The following is a 21,752-nucleotide window of genomic DNA, read 5'->3' as shown; positions in this document are numbered from 1 at the left end:
ATGTTACAACTGTAATTCCCTGTACTTCCTCCCATACTCCCAGTGCTGCCAGCATTGGAGGATATGTTTGTCACAGCCAGTGGTTTCTCTGATAGCCAGCCTGCTGCACCTAAGAAAGCCAACAGAATGTACAGAGCTTCTCAGTCATTCAAGTTTCTATACACTTATCCAGACCAGGCCCAGCAGCTATAGCTTTAGTTATTAAATAATTATTTTAAATTAAGGCCTTACCTTTGTACCTTGTTTAGCCGTATGTCTACTGCAGCTCCAGTTATTATACAGTTGTTCAGACTTGATTTTATTTTTGTGAAAATAAATGACCACTCCAACTACACACTTCTAGTAGGCAGGACAAGCTTTTAACACAATACACATATAATTTAGCTTGGCAACTTATAATGGTAGTAAAATGATATGCAAGCCTCATACCCTTGTAACTTCATATACAATTCCTTATTCACAGTGACTCAGGTTTCCATTTTGACAGTCATGGATACCACTTCTGGGTCATTGTGCATACACAGTTTGCACAAATGTTATCAGCAGTACACACTTGAAGGTAGACAGCACAATTTTATGTTCTAACTATTTCAGCAAAAAAGACTTCAGCAGAAAAAAAAGTCTTGGTGAAGAAATTTGCTCTGCCATGTAATATTAAACCCCTGTGATGTTCTTTTTTTTCACTGTTGCAGTCATCACTTGTGGGTTATCCCTCGGCCGGCCCAGAGTAAAGAATTTCCCTTCTGCATCGGCTGTCTAGGCGCAGAGACTGACATCAGGTCATCAGGGCTATGAAAGGAGATAGCCGACTTCATCAGTCTTTCTTGCCGTGGAGCCCGAAGCAGAAGCAGTTTCGCAAATGCATTGGTCGGCCGTTGCCGGAGTGAGGGAGAAACCATCTAAAGCCAAGTACCCCATTGGGGAACCTTTTCTTGCTTTTATCTGAAGTCAAAGAAAGTCAATAATTACCTTAGTTTTGGAAAACAGATCCCACACTGAGACTTTCATTCCCTCTTCATCACCTGCCTAGGCCCAGACCACGATGTCCCTGGATGTCAGTTCTGTGCCCTGTTTAATGCTAGAACTATTAGATGCAGAGCTGAGATTGTAGCTAGACACTTCAGTAATTCTTTGTCTCATTGCGGTATGGTGTCAGTTGATCAGGCTGTGGAATTACCTAGAAAAAAGAAAGATAAAGAAAAGGGAAGGCCTCAGAATGCTACGACTCCAGTCTGAAGCCATCCAGCCTTCCTCTTACTTCATTTGCTGAACTCAGTGAGGCACCGTCGCAGCCCCTGATGGCAGCTGGGGAACCATTGCAGGCCTCTACCAAGATCCATTTGGAGTCCGGTACGCTGCCAGGTCCATCTTCTCCTGCCAGGACGTTAGCCTTCAGTAATGCGGTTGGGTCTGGAGCCGCTTCCCAGGCACCAACTTCCGCAGAGACTGTATAGGCGACCACACCACCAGTTAAGCTAAACTTGTATAAGGCCTCTGAATCTTGTAGGCCGAAGACCAAGACTTCCGCTAAAAAGACCCCATCACAGGGACCCAGTCTCCCACTACATTCCTTCTAGCCTGCCACACAGTCCCAGCAGCTGCTCAAAATGGCAGAGGACTTAATCACTTTAATTAGAGGAAGCCAACCTACCCAAACCACCTCAGCTAAAGCAGCTAAAAGGAAGAGAGACAATTTGCCTGAGGTTCTTTCTGACCAGGATTCAGAAGAATCAGGACTAGAAGACTCTGACACTGAAGAACAAACATTTGCAGCTTGTGAGGATTCTGATGCTGAAGACCCTATTCTTACTGCAACTCCTCCCAAAGACCTCTCTTTTGGGGAAACTTTAAATTCCCTCAGAGAACATTTCCACTGGGAGGTGCAGGATTATCTTCAGTCAAAGAAGAAACTGAGAGAGTTCCTTGGCCTGCCTTAGCTTAAATCCCTGTCCATCCCCCCTATCCTGGATGTGGTGGAAGATGTCTTTCTGGAGTCTTCACTCATCCCTGATTCTCTTCCACCTGCCCCCAGGAAGCCAGACAGATATATGGTGCAAGACACCCACAAGTATTTATTCAAAAATCCAACAGCTGACCCAGAGGTCATTACTCAGGGTCCTAAGGGGGCTAGGGCTAGTTCCTCAAGAAATCCCATCCCAGCTGACAAAGAGAGCAGTGGCTTAGATAGATTAGGCAAAAAAGCCTATACTTCGGCTACCCTAGCCATTAAGGCCCTAAATTGCCAATTCCATATGCTGAAATACCAGGAAAATGTACTAGAATTACTAAAACAGAAAATTTCAACCCTACCAGACAGCAGTACTACCAGGACACTAACAGATCTTATAATGTCCAGCTCCCAGGTAGCAAAACATTCCCTGCATTGTGGTTTTGATGCCTTGGAAGCTTCCAGAAGGGCCGCAGTCACTGACTGTGTGATCAGAAGGCATGCCTGGTTAAGGGAACAGTCTTTGCCTGTTCAGGTAAAGTCCAAATTATTAGATGCTCCTATGGATAAGGACCAGCTGTTTGGGCCCAAAGCTGAGCAGGTTATCAAGAAAATGGAAGACAAGGCCAAGCCTATGCAGATTGTGAAGGATTTCTCGCATGTTCAGCCTCCCAGGTTCAGTAGGAATTACCCCACAAAGCATTGGTCCTTTCCTACTCGAACAAAGCCCATCCAGAGGAATGCACACAGGTACAGACCTACAAGTCACAAGCCCAACAGAGATCGAAACAATGGAACACTGCAATGCCTAGGCAGGGGAGTTCTAAGCCCCCTCCCTTCTTCAAGGACTCTCAATGACTCTTCTGCCCCACAAACCCCCCAGAGAGACTAGGAGGAAGACTTTCCCTCTTCCTCGAGAATTGGCAGGCTATCACCTCAGATCTATGGATCCTAAAAATTATTACCAGTGGGTGCAGATTCTCTTTCAAAGAAAGCCCCAGACATTCAGGCTTTCCAGGTGTACCAGCAAATCAGAAGGCAGAAGCCATCTGTCAAATACAAAAGCTCTATGCCCAAGGTGCTGTGGAACCTGTACCAGTGGAGCAGGCTGGAAAAGGGTTTTATTCAAGACTGTTCTGGTACCCAGAAAGGAAGGGCACCTGGTGCCCCACTTTAAACCTATCCACTCTGAATCTGTCCCTCCTGGTACCAAAATTCAAAATGCTGACCTTACACAAACCCTTACCCATGTTGATACCACAAGATTGGCTGTTGACCTTAGATCTGAAGGATGCCTACCTCCATATTCCCATAAGGAAGTCTGGCAAGAGTTTTCTGCGCTTCAGGGTAGGCTCACAACACTTTCAGTTCTCTGCTCTGCCCTTTGGCTTATCCACTGCTCCCAGAGTCTTTACCAAGTGCTTGGCTCTTGTAATTGCCTTCTGCAGACAGAAGGTTATTCAGATTTACCCCTACCTGGATGACTGCCTCATTCAGGCAGACACCAAGGAAGGACTCCTGCAGGGCCTCACTTTTGTTCAAACCCTCCTATCCTCCCTGGGCTTCACTGTCAACCAAGAGAAGTCCCAATTCCTATCCACAAGAAGGTTAACCTTACTGGGAGCTCTTCTTGACACATCTGCTCAAACAGCCTGTCTTCCTCAGGAGAAGCAGAGGTTCCTCCATTCATACATCACACAACTGGCCTGCAGGACCCACCTCACAGCAAGGAAATTCCTGCAAACACTGGATTGCATGGCCTCCTGCATTCTGCTGGTACCCCTAGCCAGACTACACATGAGGAAACTGCAGTGGTACCTCAGGAACCTCTGGTGCCAGCACTCTGTCACTAGAACACCAGCTACCCCTGATTCCTTTCTTAAAGAAGGAGCTCTTATGGTGGGCAGAGGTGTGTACCCTAAACAAGGGCCTACCCTTTATCACTCTCCCACAGGGTCAGACCATCACTACAAATGCCTCAGACATAGCCTTGGGGGTACACCAAGGTGTAGTATACGAACTCAGGACATTTGGGAACAAGAAGTTCAGGGTCTCCATATCAATTTAAAAGAGATGTTGGCGGTGCACCGGGCAGTCCAAGCCTTCAAAGAACACCTGACGCAAGGAGTGCTCCTAATCAAGACAGACAATACAACAGTAATGTGGTACATCAACAAGCAGGGGGGAACTCACTTTTACCCCCTATGTCGCCTAGCTGTGCAAATTTGGCAGTCAGCCTCAAGTCTGGGACTGCACCTGATAGCTCAATATATTCCAGAGAAACAAAATACCCTGGCAGACCAGCTAAGCAGAAGCCTCCTGGAACCCCATGAGTGGCAACTGCACAGGGGAGCCTTCCTCAACATCACACAAAACTGGGGGAGCCCAGACATAGATTTGTTTGCAACCCCAGAAAACTGCCGGCTAACCAGGTTCTGCTCCAGAGAGTTCCATCCTGAAGCATGGAGGGTGGACGCCCTATCCTTCTACTGGGGAAACCTGTTTGTGTATGTCCCCCCTTGCCCCTGATCCCCAGGGTACTCTTCAAGATCAGGGAGGAAGGACCAAAGGTTATTCTTATTGCTCCAGACTGGCCCAGATAGCACTGGTACCCCTTGCTCCTCAGTCTGGCCAAACAGCCTCCCATGAACCTGCCCCTCTCAGAAAGGCTTCTAACTCAGGAGAAAGGGATGGTACTACACCCAAACCTTCCTACCCTCAAGCTGTCTGCATGACTGATACCCCAAAGGCAGCTGACACTATAGCCTTCAGCAGGCAAGTTTTAAACATTATCAAGGAGGCCAGAAAACCTAGCACCAGTAAATCCTACTCAGCCAAATGGAAAAGATTTACTATCTGGTGCCACAGCAAGGTCGTCAGCAGCTCCCATGCCACTTTGCTATTGGTTCTGGACTACTTGGCAGAACTCCTAGAACAGGCACTGTCTTACTCCTCCATTAAGATACATGCCTCGGCTATTTCTGCCTCATCCAGTCAAATCTGCCTGTTTTTTTCTCAGCATCTGTTAAAAATGTTCCTTAGGGAGGTGGCACACATCAGACCACCCAGAAGACCACCTGCTCCAGCATGGGATCTAAACTTTGTCCTGTAAAAATTGACTTTGCTTCCTTTTGAGCCAGCTGCTGCAGGTGACCTAAAGTACCTCTCTTGGAAAACTGCATTCTTGCTGGCCATCATCTCAGCCAGAAGATTTTCTGAAATCTTGCTGGCCCTTATGGCCACTCAGCCCTTCATCAGTTTCCATGCTGACAGGGTGTCTCACAGGACCAATTCCTCTGTTTTGCCTAAAGTGGTCTCAGAGGTTACCGTTAACCAGGCCATCCATCTCCCTACCTTCTTTCCCAACCCCCAAAATAAAGGGGAAAGAATTTTGCATACCCTTGGCGTACACAAACAATTGAGAGATTACTTGGTTAGGACCAAATCAGTCAGGAAATCCAACCAACTTCTGTTTTCCCTTGCTCCTGGGACAGAGGGGAAACCCATTTCCAAACAGACTATTTCTAAATGGATCTCTCATTGCATCCGTTTCTGCTACTCCTTTCTTGGAAAGAGTCCTCCCAAATCTATCAGATCTCATTCCACTAGAGCAGACTCTAGTTCCACTGCCTTCCTGAGAGGGGTTCCAACTAAGGATATTTTGGAAGCTGCCACCTGAACATCTATCCACACATTCACCAAGCACTACCAGCCGGCTACATTCTCCAAAACAAGGGCAGCCTTTGCATCTGGAGTCCTGCAGGGCATGATGGCATCCACTTAATAGGCTGCTTACCTTTAATTCCTATATTCCTTCTTCCACTATTTTTTCTCAGCTTTGGGAATCCTCCCACAAGTGATGACTGCAACAGTGAAACACAAAGAACATAGTACAGTTGTGTACACTTACCATAAATGTAGATATTTGAGTGTATTCACTGTTGCTGTCCTGTTTCCCTCCCACTTCCCCCTTTATTTCCTCCTTCTTTGGGGGTCATACCTGTTGGGGGCAAGAAAAACTGAAGTAATGACATCGGCTGTCTCCTTTTATAGCCCTGACTACATGACGTTAGTCTCTGCACCTAGACAGCAGACGCAGGAGGGAAATCCTTTACTGTGGTATTTGGGCCGGCCAAGGGCTACCCAGTAGGGATAACCCACAAGTGATGACTGCAACAGTGAATACACTCGGAACACCTACATCTATGGTAAGTGTACACAACTGTACTTTCTGGAAAATGAAAAAGTGACGTTCCCTAAAAAACATTTGTTGACAAATATGTGCTGGATTTTTGATACTGAGAAATACTGCTTTACAGCATACTATTTAGGGATTTGAAGAGGAGCAAAGGGAACAGTTTTCATTTAAATGTTTGTATCTTTCCATCACAGTCGCCAGCTCACAGATATGCAGTCTATGTGTGCCTGAATAAATTACTGTATTGAAGTGTACTGCATTTTTGAAAGGAATCCAACAATTGTGTTGTAACTGACTAAAATGATAATGAATAGTTTTTTTTCCATGATCTTGTGTATGGTTGCATGGCACAAGTAGTGAACATGACAAGATGTTTATGTACAGCAGCTTAGACTTAACTCTTCATTATTCTGTTATTTCCTTCTTTGCTTTCTCTAGTGACTCCCATTCTTTCTGATTTGGACTTCCTTCAGTGCGAGTCACAAGGTTTGTCCTCATCTCCTTCCTTTTGCATTTCGAACTTGTCTTGAGCGGTTTTCAGCTGTAATGTAACTGTACTATATATTTTCAGTATTCCTAGTAAAAGCAGAAACTGGTTTGACAGGTACTGTTTAACTCTAACATCTGGTGTATCCTTTTCATGCCATTTTTTAACATTTCTGTTATGTATATTACAGTGTAAGTAATCGTGTTGTTTCTTTCCTGTCTCCTTTATATCATTTTGGTACTGCTTATTGTTTCTGTCACTGCTTAATACCGAGTCTTCGCAGATAAATTTTACTACTGTTGCAGTAAATGTGCTTTTAGATGTCAGTCATTTAGGGTTTTTTGCAGAAATTAGACACATGCACGATATTCTTGAATACAGTTAATTACAGTTTAGAAAATCTTAATGATTTGGATCTCCAGATTGCTTCCTATAGATTGCACCCACTTTGGAGTTTGAATTCAGAGGCATAACTTCTTTTCCGGTTTAGCAGTGACTGAAACCACCCATGTTATATACCTGCTTACCTGTTTTATGCACCAGTGCTTTTCTGCTTCTAGGTACACCTTTATAAACCCCATGGAAACCTTGCTGTGTTCATTCAGTCACTTTTGCTACTTCCTTTTATAATAGCTGAAAAATGCCTAAATTGCTTTGTTTCTAAAACTAAAAGTTGAGGTTACTCATGGGCTTATTAGTAAGTCCTCAGCCTGTTTCCTGCTTACAATTCTTTTTGACCATCAGTGTAGCTTTATTTTATTTTTTGTAATTATTTATTTAATAAGTATTTATTTGCATACTTAATTTCTTAACCAGGTGAATCCAACTGAGCAGAGGAGCCATTTTGGGGGGACTGCTTTTTATTTCTTAACCAGGTAACTCCAGCTGAGCAGAGGGGTCATTTTTGGGGGAGCCCTGAAAATGACCTGGAAGACTGACTTTTTTATTTTATAATGATTCAGAAACACCCTAGAGGAAACCTGTGGAATGCAAGGTTGCCAAAGTGGAGCAAATCATTCAAGGTCTCCTTTGACTTGTTACTTTACCAAGTCATTGGTGTTTCCATCTGCAGGGTAGGACATAAAGGAGACTGTCACGTGGACATTTGTAGGGTATCTCAATAGGGAAATCCTGTTATTTAACAGCAGCAGTATTTTTCCCCAGCACCACCTGATACTACATTAACAGCCTCTTTTTTTTTTTACCTGCTCCAGCCTTGACTTAGCTGTAGCTTTACAGACCTTTCTCATATTTAGCAGTGAATGATGATCGGTGTGGTTTGCTATGGCTTTTAAACACACCAGTGAACATTAGACTTAGCATTGCATGTTCTCTACTTGCTGGCAGCAGGATTCAGAAGTTTTTTTTGTAACTAACAGAAAGTCAAAGCAGAGTTGTTCACCAGACCCATATTAGGAGGTCTACATGACATTTCCTTTATCATGCATGTATTGTTCACTGGAATGTCTTTAATTTAAAGCTGTCGAGCTACAGTAGCTGAGCTGATGCTGCAGATCTGAATATTCCTCACTTTTTCAAATATTGTCACTTCTGGTATCTGATAGAGGTCAAGCTTTTCCCCAAAAGACAGCACTCCATGTTGTCTTAGAATTCTAGATTAAGAAATGTAACTTCAACATAAACCAAGTACTCTATTTTCAAAACCACCCTTAATAATTGGATGGATAGCTCCAACTTCCTAATTAGAAAAAAGTCATTACCAGAACTTAATACTGTTTAATGGGATGCAGACCAGATGTTCTTCGTGTTTCACTGTTGCAGTCATCATATTTGGGTTGTCTGCTTGTAGTAGCCCTCAGTTGGCCTGATTATCAAAGTCTTGGGTCCTGCGTCGATTGCTAACTCATCTTCCATGATGTCAGGTAGTCAGGGGTATAAAGCATGCAGCCAACGCCATTACACCAGTCTTTCTTGCCGTGCGGTGCCCGAAGCAGACGCAGTTCACAAGTGCCGGTCGGCCGACTCCTGAAATTTTCGTTTTCGGGTTTCAGATCCGAAGTCTTCAACTAAGCTAAGTACCCCGTTGGGGATCCTTTTTCTTGCTCTAAACCGATGTCAGTAAAAGTTAACAATTGTATTTCTTGGGGAAAGCAAATACCTCATAAAGATTTTCATTCGTACTGCATTTCTTGCTTAGGCCCAGACCACGACATACCTTGCTGGTGGTTTTGTGCCTTATTCAAACGTCATACTATTCCTCACCGGTTTATTTACGCATCTAAATATTTTGGTACTTGGTTTAATTATCCAGTAATGGCTTCGGTAAGCCACCCGACTACCAACAGTCTGAAAAAATGCAAAGATAAAGACAGAGACAGACCGCATAGGTCCAAAGCTTCCGACGACGGTTCTCCTCAGCTAGTTGCCAGTTCGCCTGTAGTCAGTGAGGCACTTTCACAGCCCCTGATACCCACTACGTCAGATTCGCAGGTCTCTACTGAGACCCATTCGGAGTCCGGTATGCCGCGAGATGCTTCTTCAACTGTGGAACCTGTGGATGTCTCTACCTTGGATGGGTCCGGAGCATCTGTGCAGGCACCGGCTTCTGAGGGTGTATTCAGGCCTACTGACTTGCATATTAAACCGATGCCATCTTCTTCTTTAAGGCCTAAAACTCGATCCATTCCTAGAAAACTGACACCCAGACCGCATGGTCAGGCCCCTATGCCTAAAAATCAAATGATAAGAATGGCCTAAGACCTTATTACTCTAATCAGGGGAAGCCGCCCTTCCCCCTCTAAGAGACCTAGGACTGATTTTCCTGATCAGAATTCGGAAATTTCTGTTTTTGCTGATGACCAGGATTTGCCCTTATCTACCTATGAGGATTCTGATGCAGAGGACTCCATTCCCTCTGCTTCCCCTCCAGAGGATTTCTCGTTTGGTGAAACCTTGCATACTCTTAGGGAGCATTTCTGCTGGGAAAGCCACCAGGATTTCTCTGACTCCAAAAAGAGGCTTAGGGAATTCTTAATCCTGCCTCAACACAGGCCTTTAGCTATCCCTCCTGTACTGGACATTGTAGATGATGTCTTCTCAGAATCTAGCCTGGCCCCTGACTCTTTACCTCCTGCTCCCAGAAAATATGACAAGTATTACAGGGTATCTGACTCTCACAACTTCCTCTTTAAAAATCCTACTGCGGATCCTGAGACCATTTCACAGGCTCCCAAGGGCATTAAGGCTACTACTGCCAGAAATTCTACCCCCTCTGATAGAGATTCCAGGGCACTGGAGAGATGGGGTAAGAAGGTATACACTTCTGCAACTTTGGCCATTAGGGCCTTGAACTGCCAGTTTCATATGTTAAAGTATCAGCAGCATATTATTGGATTGCTTAAACAGAAAATGATGTTGATTCCTGACTGTGCTGAAAATAAAGAAATACAGGATATAATGCATTCTGCTGAACAGGTTGGAAAACATACTTTGCAAAGTGGTTTTGATTCATTAGAGGCATCTTGCAGGGCTGCTGTCATTAGATCTGTACTTAGAAGGTATGCTTGGCTTAAGGAGCAATCTTTGCCAGATCATGTTAAAGCTAAATTACTGGATGCTGTCTTAAACCAAGACTGCCTGTTTGGCAACAAAGCAGAAGAAGTACTTAAAAAGATGGAGGAAAAAGCTAAATCTATGCAAACTGTTAAAGATTTCCTGCAAGTACAGCCTCCCAGATTTAGTAGGCATTGGCCCTCTAAGAATTGGTCCTTTCATGCCTCTTTCAGGCCTTCTCAGTCCAAACCCAGAATCAGCAGAACACCCAGGCTTCAGTCCCAAGGTACTCACAGGCCTAAACAGTGGAGGCTCCCACTTCCAAAGCAGGGAGTAGTAAGACTCCCCCCATGGTAAACTGTTGCAATGGCTTAACTTTAAACCATCCAAGCCCTGCTCTACTGACTGTTCCTTTAGGGGGAAAGATTGCCCTGCATGCAAAAAATTGGGACCTCATTACCCAGGACAAATGGGTTCTAAATATAGTTTCCCAAGGATACAGATTCCACTTCCACTCCTTACCAACCCCAAATGGTTGGCCAGACCTACCCCCAAATCAGTGAGCAGAGGCTCAAAAGTAAGTTCGCTCTCTCCTAAGCATCAGGGCTATTCAACCTGTCCCAGAAAAAGAATGGGGGCAAGGTTTCTACTCAAGACTTTTCCTGGTGCCCTGAAAAGACAATTCCTGGCATCCTATCCTGGATCTGTGTATCCTAAACACCTTTTTGGTAATCCCAAAATTCAAGATGCTAACTTTTCATCAGCTGCTTCCCATGCTAGGCAAAGATGCCTGGTTGGCAACACTGGATTTATAGGAAGCCTGCCTGCACATCACAATAAGGGAATCTTGCAGAAGATACCTACCCTTCAGAGCAGGCTACATGCACTATCATTTTTCTGCACTGCTCTTTGGCTTATCTACTGCGTCCAGGGTATTCACAAAGTGCCTAGCTCCAGTCATTGCATTTTGCAGGCAAAGGAATATTCAAATATACCCATACCTGGACTATTGTGTAATTCAGGCAGAAAGCTAGGACATACTATTAAATCATCTGGCATTTGTAAAGAAATTGCTAACTTCTCTGGAGTACACCATAAACGAAAAGAAATCACATCTTGTACCCTGCCAACAAATTGTATTCCTGGGAGCAAGCTTGAATACAACTTCCCAGATGGCCTACCTCACGCCAGAGAAACAAGTTCATTTGACAGCCTACTTCAAACTACTGGCCACAAAGACCCAGCTGTCTGCAAGGAAAATACTGCAAGCCCTGGGGTTCATGGCCTCTTGCATTCTACTAATTCCATATGCAAGACTGCATATGAGGAAACTACAATGGTATCTAAAAAGCCTATGGTGTCAACATTCTCAGGATCTAGAATCAATGATTCCTATCATACCTTGTCTACAGATAGAGTTCCTTTAGTGGGCAGAGGCCTGCCACCAAAACAAGGGACTGCCATTCACTCTACCCCCTGCCACCCAAACCCTAACAACAGACGCATCAGATTATGCATGGGGGGCCCACTTGGTAGGGCAGTGCATTTAAGGCCAATGGAACCCAAGTCAAATGCACCTGCATATCAATCAGAAAGAAATGTTAGCTGTACAGAATGCTCTGACAGCCTTCAAGGACCACATTCTTCCAGGACAATTATTGGTAAAGACGGACAACACCACTGTTATGTTTTACGTAAACAAGCAGGGGGGAACCCACTCATACCCTCTCTGCAGACTAGTGAGCTACCAAGCGCACCTACATGCTCAATTCCTGCCAGGAAAGCTAAATACACTGGCATACGACCTAAGCAGAAATCCTATGGACCCACACGAGTGGAAACTGGAACCATAGATATTCAACATGTTGAAAAACAAATGGGGGAGCCCAGAGATACTCAAGTATGCTGTATGCCTCCCCCCAGAACTACCAATTGGACAAATTCTACACAAGAACTCCCCACAAGCAAGCTTGGAAAGTGGATGCCCTGTCCTTCACCTGGAAAAAAATATCAGTTTATGCCTTTCCCCCTCTGCCTCTCCTCTCCAAATTACTACTAAAGATCAAACAGGACAAACCAAGGACAATACTGATTGCACCAGACTGGCCATGCCAACACTGGTACCCCCTTTGCGCAGTGTCACTGCTGGCACCTGTCTCAGACCCCTGCCCTGCTGTCCCAGCAGGAGGGCCAGATTCTGCACCCACAACTTCAAACCCTGAACCTGGCAGCCTGGCTAATTACCTGATTTCTCTGTCACCATCCCTCGGTAAGCAAGTGATAGATGTCATTCTGGAGGCAAGGAGGTCTAGTACCAGAAAATCATATGCTGAAAAATGGAAAAGATTCTATTCCTGGAGCCAAACTCGGGGGATGGGCACAGCAGCGCCCAATTTGCCTCATATTCTTCAATACTTAACTGAGATGCTTCACAAGGGCCTTTCCTTTTCCTCCATCAAAATTCATGCCTCAACCATTTCAGCTCATTACAATACAGAACCGCCCCTCTTTTCTCATCCACTGCTGAAGCAATTCCTCAGAGGGGCCAAAAACTTAAGACCACCCAGGAGAGCCCCTACTCCAGCCTGGGACCTTAACTTTGTATTGGAAAAGCTCACTCTACCTCCCTTTGAGCCAGCTGCAAAGGCAGACTTGAAATTCCTTTCTTGGAAAACAGCATTCCTTCTAGCCATAACGTCAGCAAGAAGGGTGTCTGAATTACGGGCCCTCATGGCAGTGGAGCCTTTCATCATCTTTCATGCGGGCAGGGTGTCCCTCAGGACCAATCCATCCTTCATGCCCAAGGTGGTATCAGGTGTGGTCCTTAATTAGTCCATTCATTTGTCAACCTTCTTTCCTAATCCACAGAACAAAGGGGAACGAATACTGCACTCCTTGGATGTACACAAACAACTTAGATTTTTCTTGGACAGGATTAAGATTCTCAGGAAATCTGAACAGTTGCTGGTTGCATTTGCTACAGGGGCAGAGGGGAAGGCCATTTCAAAGCAAACCATTTCTAAGTGGATAGGCCATTGCATTCATTTCTGCTATAAACACCATGGAAAACCTACCATACAGGGGATAAGACCACATTCAACCAGGGCTGCATCTACCTCTACAGCCTTTCTCAGAGGTGTCCCTACCAGGGAAATCCTAGAAGCTGCTACCTGGAGTTCTGTACATACCTTCACCAAGCATTACCACTTGTCATTTTTTTCTAAATCCAGAGCTGGCTTTGCCACTGCAGTCTTGCAGGGCCTTATAGCTGGTTCTAATGCTATCTAATTACCTCCTCCCATCCTTAGTTTAGGGAATCTACCCAAATGTGATGACTGCAACAGTGAAACACAAAGAACATAGTACATTTGTGTACACTTACCATAAATGTAGATGTTCGAGTGTATTCACTGTTGCAGTCCTGGTTACCCTCCCTCCAGCCCCCTGACTTCTATTGACTATACCTCTGTTCTTGTTTACTATGCTTAAAGCTTTTTGATGTATTTGCTTTTTTGTTGGAAGTATAACCTTGTATATAATTGCTTCCCATTATGGGGGCACCTGACATCTGGGGCAAGAAAAACTGGTGAAATGGCATCGGCTGCATGCTTTATACCCCTGACTACCTGATGTCATGGAAGATGAGACAGCAACCAATGCAGGACCCAAGACTTTGATAATCAGGCTGACTGAGGGCTGCTGCAAGCAGATAACCCAAATGTGATGACTGTAACAGTGAATACACTCGAACATCTGCATTTATGGTAAGTGTACACAACTGTACTTCTTTCTGATTTATCACACCATTCATCTTTTTCCCTACCTCTGTCTGTCGTAATCCCTAGAGCCACCATGGACCAGAGGTTAGACACGTTCTCAACAGCTGTGGAGTGCCCTTGTCAGTCTTGGGAGAAGGGACAAGGAAGTCCATTCTGCATTGCCTATCCTGGCAAAAAAATGTCTTCAGAAATTCCTTTCAAAAAGAAGCAAAAACTTAGATGTTTTTATTCTCCCGTCTCAGTCACTTTAGACAGGAGTGATTTATTGGGCTTAACTCAGGGTTTAGTTCAAGCTCTTGAAACTTCAGTTCTGCTATTTCTGATAAAAGGAAGATGGATTTTTCATTCTCTGAAGAGGTTGAAGTTTATGAACCACACAGTGGTTGTGAAAGGACAGATTCTGTTCTGTGTACTTCACATTCGCATTTTGAGAAGAGTGCATCTTCAGCCAGTCCATTTGAAGGGTTCACTTTCTCTGAAACTACTTCCAGAATGACCCATTTGTTTCAGTGGAAACATAGTGATATTCCACACTCCCTTAAAAGGTGTTAAGCATTATTACAACTGAATTTTTCAGGGCCTACTCCAATTTCTCTTTTTCATTCTGCACTGGAGGATGTTTTTGTCACATATTTAACTTGTCTGATAGCTAGACAGCCTGTTGCACACAATAAAGTTGATAGAGTGAATAAAGTTCCTCTGTCCTAAGTTTTTGCATACTCATCCCAGAGCAGGCGCAACATCTCTTGCTATAGTGAACCCAGCTGGTGCTAAACATTTGGTTAATACCGGTCTCTCACCTTCTGATGAGGATGGGAGTGCTTTTGATAAATGTGGGAAAGTACAGTTGTGTAAAATTTTACCATAACAGTAGATGTCCTTCTCTTCACCTTACCGTATCCAAAACAGAAGGGATCTCCCACCCAGGGCAACCCAATGCTCAGCCAGTATACAAAAGCGCCGTATATCACAGTTATATGCCCCATACAGAATGTAGGGCATAAAAGGGATGTATAGACGCATCTACCTAGAGCTGAATTGCCCCAAAAGAGAACAGTCTTCATAATACAAAGGAGTCCACGCACATCCAGAAGGAAAAAGGCAAAAGAAAAAGGGAAAACCCTCAGCCAGAAGGGAATCTAAAACAAAAACCAGAAAAAACAAGAAAGGGTTGGAGAGAGGGAGCTAATACTACAACAGTGAAGAGAAGGGCATCTACTATTATGGTAAGATTTTACACAACTGCACTATGTCCTTCTATATCACTGTTGCAGTATCCAGAAGAGAAGGGAGTGTAAAATAGCTCAAAAATAGAATGGGTGGTGGAAGATTGAAAAGAGCCCTCAACAAACCTTCATAAAATGGTTTCAGCAAACCTGCTGTGGCCCTTGATACCAAGTCTAACTTATAATGCTTTGTAAAGGTATGCACTGAAGATCAAGTAGCAGCTTCAAGGATGGAATTGGTGTCCAACCCCTTGAAGAAGGCACCAGAAGAGGCAACAACAGAAGTAGTCAGAGATTTGCCATGAAAAGTATAGCAAAAGGATATGGCCTTTGGTATCCAGGAGGAGATGCTTTGCTTAGAAACAGCCAAACCCAATGTCCTGGGATGAAAGGAAACAAAAAGCTGATCAGACTTATGAATGGCCTTAGTTTTATCCATGTAGAACCAGAGGTGTCTGCAAATCCAAGGTATGCAGGACCCTCTCTCTAGCAGACTGAAGAGAAGGGGAAAAAAAGGAAGGGAGTTGTACCAACTGATTCATGGACAACTCATTTACTACTTTGGACATAAAGGAAGGATTAGTACTTAGGCACACCCTGTCCCTGTGAAAAACCAAAACTGGAGGAATAGCCATTAAGGGCCTGGAGCACAGCAACACTCCAAGCAGAAGTAAGAGCCAGTAGTAAAACAAGTCTTCCTGTACAGTGTTGCAAAGAAGCAGAATCTGCAGGCTCAAAAGGAGCTTGACTCAATTTTTCCAAAACAACATTAAGGTTCCAAGGAAGAGAAATAGTTTTCCTTGGAGACTTAATATGCAGGACACTTTTAAAAAATTGTTTGACCTCAAAGTGAGAAGCCAAAGGGAGGATTCAGGGGCAGACAAGCAGAAATGGCTAACAAATGGGCCTTCACAGAAGAATTGGCCAGGCCAGACTGGAGCAACTCACACAAATAAGAGAAGAGCAGAGGGACCCCCTCTCCCCCCTGAAAAAAAGAGCCCTGGTTATGGGCATGGCACCAGACAGAAAATCTTCTGCATGTGGACAAATAAGATTTCCTGGTAGAGGGTTTCCTAGCCTGCTGACAGATCCTGAACACATCCTCAGAAAAGAGGTGCCTGAAAGCGATCAAAACCCTATCTCACACAGTGTCATTTGAAGAGTGGACAAGTGAGGATGGATGAAAGACTCCGTGGCCTGTTTGAGGAGATCCAACCCATGAGGGAACTTGTGGTGATTGACCTTGGCCAGATGCATTAAGAGGGCAACCAGTGCTGTCTTCGCCAAAAGGGAGTTACTAGCGAGATTTTTGGTGAGTCCAGCTAAACCTTCTACAGGAATCTTGGAAGCAGAGGAATAGGAGGGAAAGCATAAAGAAACATCCTCTTCCAAGGAAGAGAAAAGGTATCTGTCTTCCATGCCAGATGGCATGGCATTCTGGAACAGAAAAGAGGAAGCTGCCTGTTCAAAGAGGAGGTAAAAAGATTTACCTGAGGAATACCAGAATACCCCACCGATGGATAATGTCCAGAAACAGGTCTATATTAGATCACCGACCGCTTAAAAAAGCAAACGGTGATTAATCAACCCTATGTAAGTGAAAGCTTACAATCTCGAACTGTCAGAACAGCGATTTTTTTCCTAGGGAAAAAAAAATCGCTGTTCCAAAGCACATACACACAACACAAGCTCACCAAACAAACAGCAATCCACACATACACCTAAAATCTTACACCTAACCCTACACTAAACTATACACACACCACTAACTGTCCACTTACCTTAACCAAACCCTAACCCTAAGGTCCGTCACTATCGCACACTCACCTCACCTGCTCCCTAACCCTAACTCACCTAACCCGCCCATCCACACAGTCGCACACATACCTAACCCGCGCCCTAACCCTAACATCCACACAATCGCACACTTACCTGAACCCGACCCATAACTTTCCACCACAATGCTGAAAATACCGAAGCAAAAGAAATGGACAACCAAATTCTTTCCCTAGGAAAAAAATTGGGTTTCTGTTGCTTTGATATTTTAAGCTTTCGCTGCATAGGGTTCGATATTAGAACATTTGAAGGTTTGAAACCTCAATGTTCTAATATAGACCCGCAGAAACACGTCTTTGTGAAGCATCTATTCGTGCTCCTGTGTATTTGACCTGCTGAAAGAGTCTGCCACTAGACTGTGCTCAGAAGGATTGTATACTGCCTGAAGACTTAACTGCTAACTGAGAGCCACCTTCCAAGCCTGAAGAGCCATCCTGCAGAGACGGTAAGATTTTGTGCCTTCCTGCTTGTTGACATACCACATCACTGTAGAGTTTGTCTGTGTACACCTTCAAGAGGCCTGGAGAGAACATGGGATGAAAAGCTTGAAGGGCCAGAATCAGAGCTCTCATCTCTTTGATGTTGATATGGTCTGACTTCTAATAAAGTTTCAGGTGACCAAAAGAAACCCCCCACCCCATGTTTGAGGCATTGGTGAACAGTTCTGTAGGAGGGACTGGAAGCTGAAAGGGCTGGCCTAGGTTGAGGGCAAACTGTTGAATCCACCACTAAAATTCCTTCTTTAGACAGGGAAGGAGAGATACACTAAAATCCAGAGGGTAACAATGCTGCCGCCAAACTGACTTGCTGTACCATTGAACGTTCAGCATATGTAGTCTGGCAAGAGGAAGCATAGGAGTAGAAGATACCATGAATCCCAGGGCCCAAAGAAACTCCCTGGCCAGCATGGCAGTCAGAGGAAGAAGAGACTAAAAGAAGGCTGTCGATGACAAATCTTTTGAAGGTGGAAGAGAGGCCACCATTGGTACTGTCTGAATCCTGGATCCTAGATAAACATGATAATGACAGGGAGTCAGGGCAGACTTTTGGAAATTGATAGTGTACCCCAGACTTTGAAGAAGAGAGATGGGGAACTTTAGATCCTGTAACAGGTGACTGGGAGAAGGCACCTGAAGCAAAAGGTTGTCTAGATAAGGAAAAATCTGAATGCCTTGGAGTCTGCAGAAGGCATTCACAGGAGATAGGCATCTTGTGAATACCCTTGGGGCAGTAGAGAGGCAACAGAGCAAGGCAGAGAACTGAAAATAAAAGGAAGACACAGAGAAACATAAAATCTTGCTGAAAAGAGGGTGAATAGGGATATGAAAGTAAGCATCTTTCAGATCCAAAGACACCAGAAATGCCTTGGGTAATAAGAGGAAACAGAATTTGAAGAGTAAGCATCTGAAAAGAAGGGGCCTTGAGAAAGGTTTTGAACTGGGAGAAATCCAGACTAGGTCTCCAAATGCCCACCTTTCGAGGAACCATGAACATCCTGCAATACAAACCCTTTCCCACTTGGGAAGGGGGGGCCAGGTTGAATTGTTCCTTGGTCCACCAGGGACCTTAGAGCCTCCAGGAAATTAAGGTGCTATAGAGGAGATTGAGGTATCCCTGAAAAAGGAGGGAGAGACTTCCATACCATGAAGTAACTCTGATGGATGATAGAAAGAACCCAAGCCGAAGGGACAAAGAAACCTGGTCTAAAAGAAAGGGGGTGAGAGGAGCAGGCTTCTGAGCCACAGAAATCTGGAAGCCTTAGGAGAGGGGACAGGCCTACCACCCTTCTTGCCTTTGGAGGCCTGGCAGGGTTGCCTGCAAAAAGAAGCAGATCTAGAGGGATAATTCGTCTGGAACTTAGGGGTAGGAGAAACAAAAATATGTTTAAGGTCCTGAAAGACTTTGCCTTTCTTGCAAAAAAAGCAGATCTAGAAGGATAATTCTTCTGGAACTTAGGGATAGGAGAAACAAAAATGTGTTTAAGGTCCTGCAAGGCTTTTGCCTTTCTCTCGAAGAGACTTAAACATGTCAGTAGCAGCAGTCCCAAAAAGATGTTTATTATCCAAAGGAGCATCTCACAACTTGGCCTTAATGTCCTCAGGCAGAGACTGGAGATGAAGCCAAGAGTAATGCCTCATGGCAGACTCAAAAGCTGCAGCCCTGGAAGAGGCATCAGCAGCACCATAACTACACTTAATAGAGTGGCGAGCCACTTGAGAAACAGAACCTAAAATAAATAAGACAGAATATTTGCCTTCAAAATTAGGGAGGTCAGAAATAACCTGACAAGCCTGAGTAGTCAAGGTCAGAGCATACCTGGTCATGTAGGTCTGGTAATTAACAGTCCTAAAGGCCAAAGTAGAAGCAGTACAAACTTTCTTACCAATTCTCTCCATTGCCCTGTTATCCTTATCAGAGGGCAAAAGCTTAGAAGGTTTGTCAGAAAAGACTTAGACACCACAGCAGGATCAGCAGAAGGACATTTAAATAAAAATTGTCAGGCCTCAGGAACCTTATAGAACCTATCAGATTCCTTAGGAGCAGGAGGTTGAAAATCAAGAGACTTGGAAGCAGGAAGGAAAGTATCTGTCAAGGCAACCAACACAGGAGGAACTGCTAATGGTTTAGGAGTATCCACCTAAAGCAACTCATAGTGTCTTCTCTGAGTATTAGACACTTGAGAAGAATACCACTTAAAGTATTCCGTCATCCTAGCAATTGTGTCGGTAAAGGACAGTTCTTCAAAGGAGACACGGGGCTAACAGACTCCTCTTCATTAGAACCATAAGCTAAAGCCAAAGGCATCTGTGAAGAATAGGATAAAGACCCCTCATCAGACACTGAATCCTCATCCAAGGAATCCATTTCCCTAAGCTGTTTAAAAGGGGTAGAGGTCCAAGGAGGAGCAAGTACCAAAACCCCTTGAGGAGGCTTTAGGGCCATCAAGGCAGAAGACAAGCTCCGAGTATGCTCTTGTCATTCCCTTTGAGGATCCTAAGGAAGGATTGACACCTGCTTAAGTTTGTGTCTTTTCTTGGAAGGGACATCAGCCCTAACAAATGCCGGAGGTTCTGACCCTTGGCAAGATTCAATAAGAGAACCCAGAACCTCCTACCTGACCTGATACCTGTGGAATTCCTTTAGGACCCTCTGAGATAATCAGCCACGGTTTCCCCTCGACATCTGGAGTAAATTCCTGCAAAGTCTTAGAGGACGTGGAAAAAGAAGGATCCATATCAGTATCTGACAGGGCCACAGCAGAGGAATCCAGTGTAGATGCCGAACGACCTACAAAGCTATTACTCGCTTCTAGAGGGTTGTCTGGTGGAGGCTGGATAGCTAAGGAATCTGACCAAGATTTCTTGACCTTCTTCTTACCTAATGGGAGTATCTCAGAGTTAAAAGATCTTGTCATGGTACCCTGGGCTAACTGTTTAAGTCATTGGTTTTCAAGATAAATGTCCAGCTAAGGCAAATGGCTTCTGAGTGTCTTAGGCACAAATGCATTACAGGTACTACAAGAGGTATGGTCATGGGAAGCACCTAAACAAAAAAGACAATGTTTGTGATCCTTATGGGTAATCTGCCTCCCACACTGACATTTTCCCTTGTTGGATGACATGAAATCTATGTAGCAAAAAAAAATATATATATATATGTATATACACACATATATAATTTACATACATACATGTAATGCTACCCCTACAACATTCTTTAAGAAGCAAAATAAACTCAGCAAGCTGCAGGAAAACAGATGTTTAAAAAGCAAAAGTAGGGTGGGTCCTAAAAAAGGAGAAATCCACTGTACTCAAGGAGAGGAGAACATACAAATGTCATTTCTGACTCAAGAGGATTGTGTTCCTGGAGTGTCTCCTGGACACCTCACTTCAGAGAGCTTTTCTTCCACAGGAAAAAAGTAGATCTGTGTCTAGATCTGTTCCTACGCTTTTTGCACTCAGACTATGGTCTCAGTCAAGAGTTCATATGAGGCCGGTCTTCACATTAATGTCTTGGAGATGCAGACAATCATTCTCAAACTGCAGAAATTACAAGACTGCCTTCCTCCTGTGGTGATTTCATTCCAAATGAGCAGTATGACAGCGATTTTGTGCATCAAGAAGCAAAAGGGAATCATGTCTTTACCTCTTATGCTTTAAAGCTATGAGGATTTGACACTGATCAATTGCTTTGCATCATTTTCTAATTGTAATGCTTATACCTGGGAAGACCAGTTGCCTTGACTAGCAGCCTTAGTAGGTCTGTCTCAATTCCTTATGAGTGGTCTGTCAATCCAGTGGTGGTACATCAGGATCTGAAGTAGCTGACTTCATTTGATTTTCAAGGTTCGTTATATGATTTTTCAAAAGGATAAAGTGTCTTTGCATACTAACCCATCCTTTCTTTCCAAGGTAGCATCAGAAGCCAATATTAACCAGATGTTCAATCTCCCAGTCTTCTTTCCAAATGTTCAAAATAAGGGAGAATACAAATTACACTTGTTGGATGTACATAGACAATTATGATTCTATTTGCACAGGACAAAAGCCATTCATAAATCTGACCAACTTTTCGTTTCTTACTCAAAACCCTTTTTAGGGAAACAAATCTCCCAAGTTACTGTTGCCCGCTGGATTTCCCAATGTATTATTCAGGCATATTCTGTCAGGGGAATTTCCCCGCCGGGTCAGGTAAAAGCACATTCTACCAGATCTATAGCTGCTTCAGCTGCTTTTTGGTCCAGAGTGCCATTGGATGACATCTG

At 44.1% G+C, this 21,752-nt stretch overlaps 1 protein-coding gene across 3 annotated transcripts in view; it reads left to right on the top strand.

The window, feature by feature from the left end:
* The window catches only part of TBC1D9B (TBC1 domain family member 9B), a 2,477,681-nt gene that overhangs the window by 1,984,394 nt on the left and 471,535 nt on the right, over positions 1-21,752 (top strand). For 2 of the 3 annotated variants that reach the window (XM_044069590.1, XM_044069593.1), the window contains one exon: positions 6,585-6,632. The exons of the other annotated variant lie outside the window; for it this stretch is intronic. In XM_044069590.1, the coding sequence (XP_043925525.1) occupies positions 6,585-6,632 (48 nt within the window). The remainder of the gene's footprint in view (positions 1-6,584; positions 6,633-21,752) is intronic. 3 annotated transcript variants of the gene reach the window in all.

Source organism: Protopterus annectens, chromosome 4.part0 (genome assembly GCF_019279795.1).
Source record: "Protopterus annectens isolate FY-2018-M chromosome 4.part0, PAN1.0, whole genome shotgun sequence".
NCBI lineage: Eukaryota > Metazoa > Chordata > Ceratodontiformes > Protopteridae > Protopterus > Protopterus annectens.
The sequence above is the reverse complement of the archived record's forward strand: the minus strand, read 5'-3'. Positions and strand labels throughout refer to the sequence as shown.